Source organism: Nannospalax galili, unplaced genomic scaffold, assembly GCF_000622305.1.
Source record: "Nannospalax galili isolate Female #2095 unplaced genomic scaffold, S.galili_v1.0 scaffold215, whole genome shotgun sequence".
NCBI classification, from domain to species: Eukaryota; Metazoa; Chordata; class Mammalia; order Rodentia; family Spalacidae; genus Nannospalax; species Nannospalax galili.
Window position 1 is genome coordinate 5,196,814 of NW_008338533.1, and position 17,852 is coordinate 5,214,665.

Sequence of the window (17,852 nt, forward strand, 5' to 3'; positions counted from 1 at the left end):
TATCCCTTCTCAACTCAGTGAGAAATTTTAAAACCAGTCACTACTAAAATGAAGATAAGCTGGGTAATGGCTGATCATAAGGAACTGTATTAGTAAAAAATTGCAAACTATGTAACAAATAAATACGGAGGAAATGAGTCAAATAAATTATTACTACTCACAAAATAGTTCCGTGAATAACTTTCCTCATGTGGCTCTTCAGGGGTTCAGGCTGGTTCAGTTACATGCGACCTCCAGTGTAAAGTCTTAAGGTCATAAAGTTACTGCAATCTGCTAGAGGAAGTGGGAGGAGTCAGTGACTGGAAGTAGAGACAGATGAAGAAATTCATCACCACAGGAGAGTTCCATAAGTTAATTTTATAAATTAATTATGATCTTAAATAGCTTAATCCACCCGAAGGACCCCATTATTTAGCACGAGCTTGAGAAATAGATACGGATTACTAGCTAATTGAAAACACATGGTGTCGATTAGCGTTTAGCACTCATTTTAATAGACTTCAATTAAATAAATGACTGTGGTGTATTTCCAAGCTACATGATGCCAGTTAAAAATAGGAGCTTGGAAAAGATATTGAACCAAGAAAGGAGGCCTTGGAACAGCAGCACAGTCCCCGTAGGCCTTTCTCCTGACCTCACAGTGTTTTCTAGAAGAAAGGTTCTTATCACTTGTTACAGTGTGGACTCTGACAGAAGAGGCAGGGCCTGAGGTCAAGACACAGCTCAACCAGACATGCGTCTGCGTTTCCTCATCTGTAGGTTGGGGATAACCACCCTGCCCGCCTCCTTGACGGTGCCCTGAGAATTAGAGGTATTAACACTAGTATGTTTCAGCGATGCACGGCACTTAGTAAATGCTGTGAAGTGACTGATTATAAATGAGTAGTGTTTAAAAATAGTTTATCAGTGACAATTAGAAAGCAGTACATGTGAACGCATTTGTGCTGTCTCAAGGCACTGCTGTCGGCACTGTGGAGGGAGGCTTGAAACACATGGAAGAGCCATGTCAAATGAAACTGTTTCCTACAAATTCCTGCTTAGGAAAGGCTCACTTTGTATGTGTGTGGTGTGTTGGAGTAACAGACTCTACTGTGTGTTTTGAACCATGTTATTACATGCATGGATGTATGTGTATACAAACACTTGTATACATCTAAAGATGTTCAAATGTCTTCAGAGCGATATTCTTGTAGATATTTATTTTGCTCTTAGGCATTTGTGTTCCATTTCTTCTCTCAGAACTCCATAAACATAGGTTTCAAAGCACTTTTTTTCATGGATACTGTGGTGCAGGCACTCTTTTTAACATGAACATCAAACAAAGGGGAGATGCCAGACGTGGCACAACACCGAGCTTGCAGTAGGAATCATCGCATAGACGCCAAGTTCTTTGATGGCTCTTCCATGGGAACTGGAGGGTTAGAGGGGCTGAGGATTTTCTCATCTTAGGATGTCCTACGTGCAGCATCTCTCAGAATGGAGACAGTCGTGTCAGCCTTAGTCCCGTCTGGAGGGCTGGTCTCCCCAGGGAATGCATTGACAGACCCAGATAACATGTGCGTCTCTGAATTGCTCCTGTGCGTCTATGGCTGACCCATCCCTAGCATCAATATTCCTTCATTTCTTGCTCTCGAAAACTTCTTCCTCATCATGATAACGGTTCACCTCACTTTTCTAACCAGTATGGCGTTGATTTCAAAGACTGAATTTTCAGACACTGGGCCAGTGACGTGGCTCAGCAATTAAAGGCATTTGCTACCAAACCTAAGGGCCTGGGTTGGGTGCCGGATGCGTTAAGTTGGAAGAAGAGAACAGACTTCCACAGTCGTCTTTGACTTTCATACACAGACCATAGTGCCCATCCTCTCTCACACACAATACGTACCTATATACATACATACATACATACATACATACATATGTAATAAATAAAGTGTAAGAATATTTTTCTTTTTTCAGTATTTTTTGCATTTTTAATTGAATTTTCGCACAATATTGTTTGACGGCATTTAGATCTACACCCTCTCCACCTTCCCCCGCTGCCCCTGCCTGATTTACTGAACTCTCTTATATGTGTGATATGGCCTATAGAGTGTTACCTGTGTCTGCCAATGTCCTTCAGTGTGGTTCCTTCCACTGGGCCCACCAAGAGCTCCAACCCTGTAAGCCATTGTCTCTCCCTCTCCCAGCAGCCATCAGTTGCCAGAAGTTCTTTCGGTTGGGCTGGGATTTCTTATCCACTTCCTGTCTATGCTCATATTTTGTCCGGCCTGAGCTTCCGTAGGGCTTGTGCATGCTGCCACCACTGCTGTGTGTTTATGTAACAGATCAGATGTCTGGAAGACTGCTTCCTTGAAACAGGTTGTCCACTAGCTCTCCCTCTTACAGTCTTTCCACCTCCCCTTCTGCAGTGATCCCTGAGCCTCGTGTACAAATATTTGTAGAGACTCTTCAGAGACCTTTCTCATTTTGAAATCCTGTTTAAGACTCACTTCCTAACTCCAGTGTACATCAACCAACCTGATTAATTAAGCTATCAGAATGTGAACCCAGGTTGAATTTACTCTAGATTTTAAAAATTATTTTAATTATGTGTATACATGTGTGTCTATGTGAGGGTATGTGTGCATGTTTGTAGGTACACAAAGAGGCCAGAAGAGGGTGTTATTTCCCCCCAAGAGCTGGAGTTATAGGCAAGTCTCAGCTGCATGACATGGGTGCTAGGAACTGAACTTAGTTTCTCTGTAAGAGCAGCAAATGCTTTTAACTGCCGAGCCATCTCTCCAGCCTCCAGGTTGATTTCTGCTGTAATATTTTAGAGAATGAATTTTCTCAGAGTGCCAGTCTTTCCATCCTCAGGTTGTGCATTACAATGAATAGTTTCATTAAATCAGCTAGCAAGATTTTCTGCACATGCTCTTTCATGCCGACATGTGCCTTTGTCTCCTGTCTATGCTACAAGGAGAATTCTCAGGTGAGCACATGATTAAATCTAGAACACAATGGACGTCAACCTCCCTTTCTCCAAAAAGACTTGAAATAGAACATAAGCAGCACTTCCCTTCAAGTGAGCTTCCTTCACAGGACAGGGATGACTGCTGTGAAAAATGACAGACTATGGTACTGCCATTGCACACGTGGACTCAGAGTAGCTGTGGCTGCCCGGACAAGATCTGCATAAGATTCAGCCAGTTAAAATTCCAGGAGACATGGAGGAGGGACTCACAAAACCCCACCCCTAGCTGAGGAGGTATTGGCCTTTGATGGTTGCTGGGGGAGGGAGAGTCAGTTTTGTCTGGAATGTGGCCATTGGTAGGCTGCCCATGCTCCAGTGGATGGTTACCCCCACGCATATACAGTCAGCAGTAGGTGGACTCTGAGTTAAAAAGAGTGTGAATTTGGGAGGGAAACATGAACATGGTGACATGGTTCTGGTACCGGCTAGATGGAAGGGAGTGAGGTGGAGTGGATTAATGAAATACATTGTTTGCACATGTGAAAGTCTCAACAAATAAACAAAAATGTATTTACAAAAGAATGAACCTTAAGGAGTTTGGAGCATATGTGTGTGTCTGTGTTTTGTTTCAGAAATGTATTCAGTGCCCAAGCTTTCTGCAGGTGGAATTGGAGTTTGAATAGCACTTAGGATGCAAAAATAACATTGCATTAGATAGGAGCTCGGCTTTGGGGACACTGTGTGTGCACATTTGTCTTCCATCGCAGCTCAGATACTTTCATCTTTGCATTTCGGCCCCTCATGGTGCTGACCATTGTATTGATTTCTGAACATTTACTTACATTGGAACTCCATGGTCTTTCTGTGTTCAGCAGCGTTTGAGATCAGATAACGTAGATCACAGATTTCTTAGATACATAGTAGATGCAGATGAACTGAGGTTGTGATAAATTTTCAGTGCTTAGCAGCTTACCTGCTGATTCGATCATTTCTGGAATATTTACTTGACATACATTTTAATTTAAACATTCGTCAAAACTCAAGCTAAAGGAGGAGGAGACCCCAAATTTTCAGTATAATTTATTTTCTTTCTTCTTTGGGAATTTCATCCAAATACACAGTATATTTTGATCATTTTTGCTCCTCAGTCATGCACCTCCAACTCCTACATCCTTCTTCATGTCCCCCAACTTCATGTCCTTTTTAAATTCTTTCTTTAAAAAAAACAAACCACCAAGCCTAGTTAGTGCTGCCCATGTGCATGTTGGTATGGGGTACCCCTGGAGCTTGGGCTTACCTACCAGTCAGACCAACCAATAAAAAAATTACTGAAAAATCCTTGAAATCAAAAAAAATATCAGGTTTAAAAAATCATAAAAACAAAGCCTCATGTTGCTCTGAAGGCCATCAAGTTTGCAAGAATATGAGTGTAGACTGATGTTTGTAGCACTGGGAAGGAGCAACCCCTTGACCCCTCATGCTCCTTGAATTTACACATGTGAAGGTTTTGCTGGAGACCTCGTAGCTACTAAGCATTTGGATCTCTGCTTTAGGACACGTTTTAAACAACCACAAGAATAGATGATCAGAATCCTTCAAACAGATCTTCAAATCGGTCAGGGAATCAGAGTCCATGAAAACCCACATACTGACAGGAAGAAGTTATGGTTTGGTTCTTCATGTTTCCAAACACAAATTCATAAAGAGAACCTTTATCAAATTATATTTTGGGGGCTGGAGATGTGGGTCAGCAGTTAACAGTACTGGCTGCTCTTGCAAGGAAGCAAGTGTGGTCCCTAACATGTGACAGCTGATAACAGTTCATGATTCCAGTTCCAGGAGATCTGATGCCCTCTTCTGGCCTGTGTGGCATTAAATGACATGGGTGAACTTACATACATGCAGGCAAAAACCTCATGCACATAAAATAAAAGTAAATCAAAAAGTACAGTTAAAATTTTGTCAGATTCATATGGAATCTAAAAAAAATGAAAACTATGGCGATAGAAAACATTTTAAAAATCGAACTTCAAAGAAGAAGAGAACAATATTTCTAAGACTTGCTGTTTTGCTGTTTCATTTCAATAAATATGCAAAATCCAAGGGGACAATCATCTATCTTCTTAAGCCCGTTCCTTCGTGTGCTTGCTGGCCCCTTGTATTTCATCTTGTGAGAACTGTCTGTTCATTTCCTAGCCCTTTCTTCTGCTCTGTTCTGATCACATTCCTTCTAACTTGGGGTTTAGTTTGTTATTTTCTGGTTCCTTAAGGAGCTGTGGCAGTTTGAGATCCTTCTCTCTTCCTGTGGACATCTATGGCGGTGAAGTCCTTCACAGGGAAGCTTCTGTGAGATCCATGAATTTTGATACTTTGTATCTTTGTTTTCACTGTGCTCCAGCACTTAGAGATATTTTCTTCTTGATTTCTTCAGGATTCATTGATGACTAGATATTAAGTTGCTTAAGCTCCATGTATCTGAACTGTATCCGAAGTTGTCATTGTTGTTTTCTACACATTCTGCTTTGCCTTAAGAAAAGACATTAGACAGGATATCACTCTTTTAGGGTTGTTGGGACTTACTTAGTGGCCTGCTCCATGTACTGAGAAGAACGATGTAGCATTTTGTCTATGGTTGGATGGTTCTGTAGGTGTCTGTAAAGCCCATTTTCCCCAGGGCACAGTTTTGACGTTCAATGCTTTTTTTTATTCTTCACGGGGTAGTCTTTCTGTTGCTGAAAGTGGGGTGCTAGAGTCCCAGCCAGTGCTGCATCGGGATCTCTGTCCCTTTAGGCTTGTTCCTTCTGCATCTGTATGTTCTGGTAGCTGGTACATTTGTGTCTAGACTTGACATTTACTCTTGGTTTTATGGCTATGTGCTTGACCTTGTCCCTGTAGTCTGGGTTTGGTTTTAAATCTGTTTTATCTGGTGTCGGTATGTGCTCCTTTCTCCCCCTTCCATTTGCATGAATGTCTTATTCCGTCCCTTCACCTTCAGCCTTCTCTGTCTTAGAGGTAAAGTAAATTTCTTGTAAGAAATATATATTTGAGTCCTCTTAAAAATAATCTATTCAGGGACTAGAGAGATGGCTCAGTGGTTAAGAGCACTACTGCATTTGCAGAGGACCCCAGTTTGTTTTGTGTCCCCCGTGTCAGGTGGCTCAGGGCCGAAACTCCTCTTCTAGCTTCCAAGGTCACCTGCTCTCAGGTTCACAACCTCATAATTAAAAATAAATTAGAATAAATCCTTTAAAGATTCAGTCATTCTATATCTTTTAATTATAGAATTTAGTTCATTTACATTTAAGGTGATTGCTTGTAGGTAGCATCTCTGTTCCTGCTTTGATCTTTTCTCTGGATCACCCATGTTCTCTGCTACAAATGTTTGATTCCTTGTTAGCATCTCTGTTCCTACTTTGATCTTTTCTCTGGATCACCCATGTTCTCTGCTACAAATGTTTGATTCCTTGTTTTCCACTCTTGGCACATCTGCTGCCTGTTTTCATTTGTGTTTCCTATGACATTTACAGAGACATCTTTTGAGTATAGCAAGCTATTTTGAAATGATATTAAATTAATATGATCACAATGACAGGTATAGAATGAACAGAATAATAAGAGAAAATGAGAAGAAAATTATCCAGCTGTGTCCTTTCACAGTGACTCTGATAGAAAGACCCAGCATGAGCGTCCGGGTTAGCTCTAACTGTCAGCTTGTCAGAGTCCAGAGTCATTTGAGAGCAAAGCCTGGACAGAGGATGGGTCTAGATTAGATTGGCCTGCGGGCATGTCTCAGGGATTGTCTTTATTATTAATGGATCCAGAGGTCCCATGCCGCTGTAGGCAGCACCATCCCTGGGCAGTCGGTCCTGAAATGTAAGAAAGGAAGCTAGCGTGAGCAGGAGCAGGAGTCGGAGACAGAGCAGTGAGGCTCTGTCCTCCATGGCTTCCGCCTCATGTTCGTGCTTAACTTCCTGCCCCGACTTCCCTCACTGGTGGTCTTGGGCCACATTTTTTTGTTAAAGCTTCTTTAAATATTAATCCTTTTCCACTGGAAATGCACCCAATATCCTGTGTCTTGAACTATCTGTACCGTACTTTGCATTTAAAACAGCTTTCATAAAACTTGAGAGGCTTGTCCTAAAAAAACTCCCTGCTGACCCAGCAGAAAGAGACGGCCTTGACTGCTGTGTGGTTAAAAACGAGCGATGCCAGTGATGAAAGGCAGCAGATAATTAGAGTGACAGTGTATCTGATGCACCTTCTCTGCACCTAGCACACCTTAAACCACTTGGGACACTGGCACACCAGTCAGTGTCTGGGAGGCCGTGGTGTTTCACATGACTGAGGGCTGGCCTGGGACACTCAGGGCTGTGTGCCTGCTTTTCGTTCTATACAAGTGGCTCTGCTTCCTCTCCTCCTGTTCTTAGGACCGAAAAGCCCTGGCCTTTCTTTGTCATTAGATCAATTTTACTTCCATAAATGTGTGCTCCTGCTTTGATGATGTCAATGGCCATCCGGTCACTGTCTAGACTGACCTTAATCTAGACTTTCCCACCACCTTACGTTGCTCTTCCAAAACCAATCTGATGAATGACTGTTCTTGGTTCAGTGTTTCCAGTCACAGTCTCTCCATCTTCCTGTCAGAGGAAAGGACCAGACTCTGGATGATGCAGAGAATTGTCATGGGGTTTCAGCACACTGAAAGAGAGTTCCCTGGGAAGCTGCTTTCTTCCAGCTCTGGTGAACAGCCTCTGGCACTGAGAGCCACTGTGTGGTAACCAGACCTTCCACAGTCCACTCTCCCCAAAGTAAACAGATCTTAAAAGCTGCTTCTGTCAGGACAGCAGAACAGGGAAGGCCTATCCACAATGCAGGAGTGTGACCGTATCACAGAGACTGTAAAGCCCCACTTGTGAGGAGAGACTCCCTCCTCCTAGAGCTGTGAAGAAGCAAGCTGCCTAGCTGAGCTTCCCCATGGAGAGGACCAAGTAGCAAAAAGCTTGTGGTCATTTCCAGTCAGTAATAAACAAGGCCAGAATGAGCAACTGAATGTCAGAAACAGCCATGTGGGCAAGGACATGCTGCCTTCTCCAGTCAGAGCTGAGATGAGACTTCAGACCAGCTGAAATCTTTGCTGTGACAGGAAGATGACCCATATAAGTGGCATCTGGGCTCCTGCTCCTCAGAAACAGTATGATACTACATCTGTGGTTTCTTAAGCCATTACACTTTCTGACATTATTATGGAGCTGTGTAGAGACCAGGATGGCTTTGAACTCACAGGGATCCACCTGCCTCTGCCTCCCAAGTGCTTGGATCAAAGATCAAAGGTGTGTGCCACCAAGCCCAGCCTTGCCCATATACTCTTAAAAAGTGAGAACACAAAGTTGGGTGTGCTGAGAAGCAGGGAGGGATCGGGGTAGACTTGGGTGAGAGGGGAACATAAATCTGACCAAAGCACAATGTATGGAATTCTCAAATAATAAAATATTTTAAAGCATAATTTTATAATGTTTCAAAACTTTATGGGTAACATTAAACACATTGCAATTTTAGATGTGATCTCAGCTGTTTTAAAATATAGGTTCTACCTGGTGAGTTCACCTTTCTTTAAGAAGAAATGCCTTTGCAGATGAATTCTGTGACAATCAATAGCAGTGTGAAGCCCACGTATTTTGCTTGATGGGATGTGATGAAATCTGTCATCAAAACAGCCTGTTAACCCCGGTTTGTCATAGGTTTCTTCCAATACCATTCCCCCTCATAAAGTCAGACGATCCCAAGCAAAATTTTATAATCTTTAAGGTTCCAAAGTGCTATTTAATAGAGGAGCTGCTCTGGTGCCCGACAAGCGGATTAGACCATCCTCTGTTCTATGGCTTTTCTCCAGTTTAGCTTAGATGTCTGAATTGTCAACCCCGAATTAGTTCATGTTGACCTCCTTAGCCAGGCCATACATATGCACGTATGTGGGGGGGGGTCATGTATATGCCACGTAAAGGAATATTATTTATTTATAATGCACATGTTCTTTATTATTAGCAAACTTACAGTAATGCTATTTGTATGCCTTGTGTTTGGGAATTTGAAGATACTGCAGCTTTAATTTTAAATGCACACTGCACTCTAGTGGGGAACGAGATCAGTGCAAAATTGATTCAGTTTTGGTTCCTCATAGCCTTACGGAAAGTTTACGGTTTTAGTAGTTTAAGACATGAACATGTTGTGACAGCACAATTTCTAAGAAGGTAAGATGCTATAAATGGAATGTATATGTTACATGCATCATGTGAACATGCCTTTACCATTTGTCTTAACACTGAGGAAAACACTACTGAAAGTGTTTGGTTTCTTTCGGGGTCTTTAGAATAGACACAAAAGTAAACATGTATAGAAGTCACTAACAGCATATACATCCTAAAGTAAAAAAATAAGGAATCAGGGTTAATTTCGGATTTTTTTTTTCACCAGGATGAGTATGAGGATGAGACTTAAAACTATTTGCTAATAGGGACTGGTGTGTTGGTGCAGACTTTAAACCTCTCAGGAGGCAGAGGCAGGTGAATCTTGGAAACTGAACTATCCTGATCTACATAGTGAATTTCAGGCCAGCTTGGGCTCCAGGGAGACCCTGTCCCAAGCACACACACACACACACACACACACACACACACACACACACACACACACACACACACACACACACACACACACACACAAGCGCGTGCATGCAAGAGAGAGAGATAGACCCACAAACACATTATACCCACACACATACACACAGGCACAAACACAGAAACAGACACAGACACAATACAACATACAGAGAGAGAGAAGAGAGAGAGAGGCAGATAGACACAGACAACCACAAACACATCATACACACATATATTACATAATTTTTTTAATCCACTAAATGAATCAACTGTAAGAACCAAGCAGTATCCTACAGGAGTAGGGAGGGGTTTTGCATGTAATTTTCAGTTTCATTTTTACTTAACTCATATTCAGATATATTGCTGACTGATTGTAGTTTTTCAAAGTCAGTTTTCCTATATGTCTGATATTTATCTTTAAGTTATTTCTGCAAAACTGTTGGGTCAAATTAATCTCCATAATGAGAAAATGAAAATACACAGGAGCCAAGACCTAATTCCTGTGTTTATTTCCCCAACATAACTGGTCCTTGACTGAGATACATGAACAGGGTCCCAGGGCCCCATGGAGCCAAAAACGTCTCTACTGCCCACCTGCTCTGCTACATGAAGTTCAGATGGAGAAAATTGTAAGAAATTGATAAACTATTCTGGGCTCTAACCTTAAAATTTAATCTTACTCATCACTACTGAGTTGTTTTTTTTTTTTTTTTTAAGAGAACTCAGATGAACAAAACTTCCGTTCCAGAATTTAGGCATGGTGCTCTAACCCTTTTTGTACGAAACCCCATTTATACCTCTTGCCACCTTCACTGGACAGTTCAGCTGAGAAACATCATAATCTCTGTACGTGTTTTGTGATATCATTACCCAGTCCTGAAAATTTAAGGTCCCTTCAACCACAAGTGTCTCTGTCGTAATCAGCACATGTTGTTTCCCGTTCCCTTTGAGACCTGCTGTCTTTGCTACTCAAAACAAAATGAATTATTGCTGTTCTCTGCTGACACAGTCTTTACTTCCCCTGTAAGGAGAAAACCCTTCTGTATAACAAATAAATCTCATGGCCTTGAGAGAACATTTCTTCTCCAGTATTTCCAACCCAGCTAAATTGTTGGAAGATATTTTGTGCAGCAAAGTAGAAATATGGATTAAAAAAGACAATGTTTCCTTCCAAAGATGGGCATGTATTTACCAAAATGATGTGCCAGGGAGTCTCACCAGTGACAACTGTTTTGTAGTGTGACTGTTTTGACAGACCTACGTTATTGGTTTTGTAGATGCAACACCTTTTCTTTGGCACATTTGTCTTTGAAATACACAGATTTATTTTCTTCATAGCAAACTAAGATTTTATCATGTAAGTGGAAAAATGCTGATAAAAAGGAGAAGAGCTCATTCTAAGCTCACCATTGAAACCAGAGACTTCTGTGTGCTAAAACCCTACTTGTGTTCACGTGGTGATAAGCACATCCTGTCACCACATTTAGTGTGTTTTCTAGCCGTATTAAGCACACAACACTTACCTATAACTACACAATACTTACATTCACATCCTGTGTTTGGTTTTTCACTTCTTACGCACCAAAAATTTCCCATAATAAAAATTTTCCCATTCTCTCTGTTTATACTTTTTGTTTCTCTGAAGCAGAGTGTCATTCTGTAGCCCAGGCTAGCCTGGAACTCCAGGTGTTCCTCCAGCTTCAGCTTCTGAAGCACTCAGATTACAGAAATGAGCCGTCATACCCACCTCTCATTCTATTTTTAAAATAATTTTTAAAGATTTAATTTTATGTGCATGCATGTTTTGCATGTATGTATTTAAGTGCACTACATGTGTGCAATGCCTTTACATGCCGGAAGAGGGCATTGATTCCTCTGGAACTGCAGTTACAGGCAGTTGTGAGCAACCATGTGGGTGCTGGGAACCAAACCTCGGTCCTATAGAAAGCAGTAAGCATCCTTAACCTCTCCTTCAACTCTCTCACCTCCCATTCTCTTTTTAAAGGCCATACAAAGCTGTAGCAGTTAGGAACAGCATGGTTTACTTAGTATTTTTTACTACTGAATAATGTTTGGGATAATAGAGTTTAAAAGTCCAAATTAATTCAAAAGAAAATTTTACCTATTCTGAATATAATCTGGATAGATACTTAAATTGTTTACATAAGAAAAGTTTAGATGTTTACATATTTTGTTTTAATTAAAATAGTACCATTGAGCCGGGCATGGTGGCACACGTCTTTAATCCCAGCAATCGGGAGGCAGAGACAGGCAGATATCTGAATTCAAGGCCAGCCTGGTCTACATAGTGAGTTCCAGGACAGCTGGGCTACAGGGAGACCCTGTCTCAAAAAGACCAAAAATAAATAAATAAATAAATAAATAAATAAATAGTACCATCATTTTCCAAAGCCTATAGGTTTTCTCTTTAAATGTGATCCTACCAATGATATAGTTAATATTATTGTGATGGAGTGTTAGGGGCGTGGGTAGAGATGGGAGGTGAAAGTGACCAGTATGCATCTTGTACATATGTGAAATCATAAAACAAAGTGATAATAGTTATTTTTAAAAGAAACCCCAAATGGCGCACATCAATGTCTTTTACTCCTTTGGGCTCATGTCTGTAATGCGTTGCACTAGATTTTAGTGTTCAGTGCTTTTCCTAAGGTCACTAGTTTGACTTTCAGATTTTACTTGCAAACTAACCCTTGAGTACGGTCATTTTTGCGTGCGTTGCTTTACCCATCTGATGCTAGAGTTCATGACTTTCCATTCTCAGCTTTAAGATTTCCTCGTGGTGAGGGTCAGTCTTTACTGTGCCTGTGGGGCATCACCTGTGTCTGGGAAAGGATTCTTTGTGCAGCTGATGTATGTGTGTTAACTCACTGACAGCTTCCACTGCCAGAAATTCTGAAGCTGTGCCCAGACTCCTGGAAGGCGGTGGAGAAATGGGCCAATCAGAGCCTGAGTGGGAGGGTTCTGCAGAGGCTTGTGGAACAAGCTCGGAAAAAAATTAATGTCTTGAAAGTGAATAGGAAACAGGAGAGGCAAGAGTTATTACCTATGCTCATCTCAAGGCCAAAGTTGCTTAGCTGTGAGTACAGGATGGATGCTCTTAGGGCAGGCCACAGTTAGTGGCAGGTCCTGCACTGTGGTTACCAGCCCAAGGCTGTTTTCCATATTTAGGGCATCTTTTGTGCTTTAGTTATAGGATATAAAATTCGGGATGTTGGCACAGTTTTAGCAGCTCTGAATATTCAAAGGATGTGTCCATTCTTGTGTACACTGCTGTAATGAACGGATTAGGAATTTAAAAGCTAGTGTTGATGAGGATGAACCGCAGATTCCATGCATAGGAGACAAAAGCCCTACCCTTGAGCAATAGCCACGGTCTTTTTTGTACTTTATAAAACATTTTTGAAGGAGGGTCTCATTAGGTTGCCCAGGTTGGCCTTGATCTTATGATCGTCCTGCCTCAGCCTCCTAAGCAGTTGAGACTATAAGCTCCTGTCATCAGACCTGGATAAAACGAAGGGAATTTTATTTAGTTGAATGGGAATGATAATATCTACACATTAGTGCCTACTAAAGTTATGACTATTAAGAACTGTGGATTTGGAGATAAAATTGCATTCTTATTCCAACCCACTAGTTAGCTGTGTGATCTTCGACAAGTTACTTAACTACCCTGAAGCCTTAAGCTTCATCAGCTCTGAAATTGGAAGTATTGAAATACCTCTCTAATGTGAGCTCCACACCTGCACACACTATTGAGCAGGGAAAAGTGAAATAGTGCTATTTGCTACCCCAAGGCAATGTTTTTCTTTTCTCAGACATTATGTATACGACCTAGTAAAATGGGGAAAAGTGGAAAACTTTTATTCCCAAGTGTCCAAAGCATTCCTTATTTGACTCGCCTTTTAATAACCAGGAAGGAACCTTGAAATCTTTACCTGTACACTCTTTGCCAGACTTCACAGGTGTACAAGATGTGGAGAGTGAGGCTGAATTAATGCCAGAAGAGTTTGAAGAGAAGCCAGATGGTGAAAAGAAGAGGTCCAGCTTCACCCTATGTGGCGTGTGCAACATCCAGCTCAACTCGGCCGCTCAAGCTCAGATCCACTACAACGGCAAATCTCACCAGAAGAGACTCAAGCAACTCACCAACGGGACCCTGAGAAACGACAACGGTAAGCTTTGCTTAGCATGTGTGCTCAGGTTGCGTCATCAGCTTCAGGTATGTGTGGCCCTCGGGCGTGGTGATGAGACGGCAAACTGGCGTCTTCTTTAAAACCAGGAAAACACTGTAAAGAAACTTGGTCAGCATGTTGCATTCCCTCTTGAAGAGATGAAGAAATACCTTGTATCGTATATGTATGTTAGATTGTGATCACCTGGAAGCTTCTAGAATTTGGAAAATGTTGATAGAGTTTCTCCTTGATGTTTGCTTTTGATGTAGTGGACAAGCTTTAATGGGGAGCAGGATATATACAAAGTAGAATTTAGAGTTTGTTTTGTTTAGATTAGGTTTTTGGGTTTTGTTGTTTTTTTGCTTTGTTTTTTTCACATGTACATGGTATTCTGTTGATTGGAACTATTGCAATTGACCTGAAAAAGCTAGATTTCTTCTCAGATAGGTGTTTAATTCAATAACCAGGTTGTTGAGGTTTGTAGGAAAACTAATGTTTTCTGGAACATTTGGAACTGCTTTTCTAAAGTAGGTTGAATGAACAGGGAAACAGTTCTCCGAATAAGTATTTTGGAAAATGGTTGCAAGGATTAGAAAATATGGAGTAGTCGGTGGATCCTGTGGAGGGCTAAGATGTGATAACTAGAAGGAGCCTCAATGTGGTGTCTTGTCAGATCTTTCATGTTTGGTAGCAAAATATCTTTAGATTTTGTTGATTTTAAAAATATGGCTGAATTTTAATCTGTTTAGATATTTGATATGAAGTTATGATATCTTGTAGTTTGTTTCAAGACCATCATACATAGGAAAGAAGGGAGTGTAAGATTTGAAAAGGCAAATTATTTCAATGATGGCGCATGTGTGCATGTGTGCATGCCTATGTGCACGCATGTGTGCTACAATATTCTATTGGAAATAATTTCAAATTTTTCTTTGTAAATGCATAACATTTAGTTTATCATGGATGCTGTTTGTCAAGGATATATAAGAAACTAAAATAATGTAAACAGAAGGTTACTGAGGTCTTAGAAAATTTTGTAGACATAGCATGAATCTAGAAATAAAATATACTTGTCATGTTTAAAAATGTGTGCGTTTCAGCCTCTACTTGGAATAATCCAAGTACAGTATGTTTCATGTCATTGGCGTCTAGAGGAAATCACCTTAAATTCAATCACGTAATTCAATTCCAGATCGTTAGCCTTCACATCTGTGGCCACAGAGATGCTATTAGTGGCTGTGCTTTATTCCTCCTACCTTGATAGTCAAACCTCTTTTGGATAAATAGCACTTGGTACAGTAGAAAGAAACTAGAACAAATCTTGCTTAATCACATTTAGTTATAGGCTGACCACAGATTTTCAAAGTACAGTACTATGAAGGAATTTCATATTACTGATATTTGGTAATGGATGGGTATTTTAAAATAACCTCATCAGTACTGTTATAAGGGAACAGCATTGAACTGAGGGCTTTACACGTGTTTTATTCTTCTTTTCCTCCCATTCAGGGCAAGAGTCATTATCTCCTGTAGATGTAGAGATTCAGAATGACATTGATCGAATCTTGTGTTAAAGGACACACAGCTATTAAGTGTTCAAAATGGCAATCAGAGCATCTCCTATTCATTTAAATATCTGCAGTTCTAGAATCTACTATCTCCCAAATTAATATTGTAGAGAAACTGAGCTTTTCCCTTTTCAAAAGAAGAAATTATTTCTAAGAGAACATGGAAAATTGAAATTCTATTATATTACCTGAATGCCTTGATCAAGATGGTATTCAAAAAAATTTTTTTACAGTAGCCTTTCTGTTAAGCTTATTGCTGTCCAAGGCATTTAATGTTACTGGATAGGTTATTCAAGGTAACTGTCATTCATGAGAGCTCTTAGTCAAGTCACAGGTGTCTGAAATTAGACACCAAAAGAAGGTGAGCCTGTGTACAGGACCAGCATGGGTTAGATCAAAGTCTTGGGAATTTGAGTCATTGGCGGAGATTCTAAAGGCATCAGCATCTGTCAGGTACGTAAGAAGGTTCAGGGACACTGGAATTAATCTGGGCTGGTTCTGTTTTTGAAGAAGTGCAGACATGTGCATACGATGTAAATGGGGGGATCAACAGAGACCAGTGGGTTTTGAAGGAAAACCCAAAGCATAACTTTTAAATTTGAAGGGACTCCAATCTGTGGGGTGTGGTTGGTATTTGAAAGAGAGTTGGTAAGAAGTCAATGTGGCTCAGAGTTCAGTGCCGCTCAGTGCCAGGATGACTCCCAAGGTAACCATGATTTCTGCTGAACACATCATCACATCATCAAATGTAGCCTCTTCTGTAAAGGTTTAGAAGAGCCAGGTTCCCATGCCAGGCGGGGAAAGATTGGAACACAAGTCTGACTCGTTTAAACCTTACCCTTTGTAAGATAAGAGTTTCTTAAACCTGCCAGATGCTCTTTATGGGAAAGAATACTCCCCTAGAACATTCTGCTATGCTTTCCCTGCTTTCCCTGGATTCCCCAATCCATGAGCCACATCGCTCCAAATCAGCCCCATAATGCTTCCTATATAGAGAACTTCTCCATGGCTATTGGACAGAGACTTGACACAGAGCTGGCTATCCTGTGCCTTTAAAAAAGTAGATTATGAGGTTGGAGAGATGACTCAACGGTTGAGAGCACTGGCTGCTCTTGCAGAGGACCCAGGCTCAATTCCCAGCACCCACATGGTGGCTAACAACCATCCATAACTGCAGTTCCAGGGCATCCTACACTGTCTTCTGACATTCCACAGGCATTGTACAATACAGGTGTACTTGTGCACATGCGGACAATACACTCATATATATAAAACGAAAAATAATAAAGCATTAAAAATAGACATTCAAGTACTTTTTAGTATTCATTTAGAATTGGCCAAGTGAAAACTATCCATCTGTTTTGAACGATTATAGAATGATGTATAATTATGTGAATTCATACTACAAACCACAATAATGAGTAGTAGAGAGCCTCCTATCTAAACCGTGACTTCTGTGTTTGTGAGCAAAGGGGGACGTTTTACATGTCATCTCATTTGTTAGAGAAAATAACCTCATGTGACATTGAAAAACTAGTCAGTGTGTAAGTGACTTTCCTCAAGTCAGACTTCACTGCAGTGTCTGGCATTGATCACATTTGTAGGAGTGAAGTCCATTTGACTCTCGGTTCCTCACAGACTGCATGGTGCTCTCAGTCTCCAAGATCCCTCCTCCTGAGCTGGGAAGGTTGCTGGCCTTCTTCTTGAGTGGTGCCCCAGCCAATGGGAGCTGCCTCTTCTAAGTTTGCTTCATGTGGGGCAGCCTGTGGCCAGTGCCCGGCTACAAAGTCTTAGCCCTTACTCCAGCACCATGGGACATCTCTACAAGTCCTTTCCAACTTCAGGGGTCTTGGGGCATCTGTTGAAATTCTGTCACCCCAACACCTGTCCATCCCTGGCTGCTTCGTGCCTTCTTGTCGTCCTCCACCTGCCTTTGAAACTCTTTCTCTCTGTTACCTGGGATTCCACCGAAGAAATCACCAGGGCTTTTCAGCTTTAATAAGTCATATACACGATGCATCTCCCTCAAACGCAATGCCGTTTAATACTTCTTCTGTGCTTATTTTCTATTTGATGTTTTCAAAATCAAAAGTTATAATGAGTGAAAAGAGTTGGTACCGATTTTCTGGGTACTCTGTCTACATAAAACACCCATCAACGATTATCCAAAGTAATCTTTATTCCATGAGTTTCACGATTTACCTAACCATGATCAAAGAGTGTGGTATTGTTTGTCCCCAGAATTACCTGTCACCCCATGGTAATCTCCCTGGGCACATACTCCCTTATCAGTAAAATTGTGCTGTGGTGTTGGGCATTTCCTTTTGTTATTGAGTCTATAGCATTTCAGAAATTTTATTTTGTTTTCTTGTCCAGAGTTTTATGTAGTTTTTTTTTAATTTTCAAATTTTATTTTCAAGTTTTTTTTTTTAGAAGAATTTCATTACAGCTTTAACATATTCGGTAACACATTACAGAG

General features: G+C 40.9%; 1 protein-coding gene across 1 annotated transcript in view; it reads left to right on the forward strand.

The window, feature by feature from the left end:
* Positions 1 to 17,852, forward strand: part of Znf385d (zinc finger protein 385D) — a 997,469-nt gene that overhangs the window by 250,991 nt on the left and 728,626 nt on the right. The window contains exon 2 of the mRNA XM_008833156.1: positions 13,587 to 13,805. Coding sequence (XP_008831378.1) covers positions 13,628 to 13,805 — 178 coding nt within the window. The 5' untranslated portion in view covers positions 13,587 to 13,627. The remainder of the gene's footprint in view (positions 1 to 13,586; positions 13,806 to 17,852) is intronic.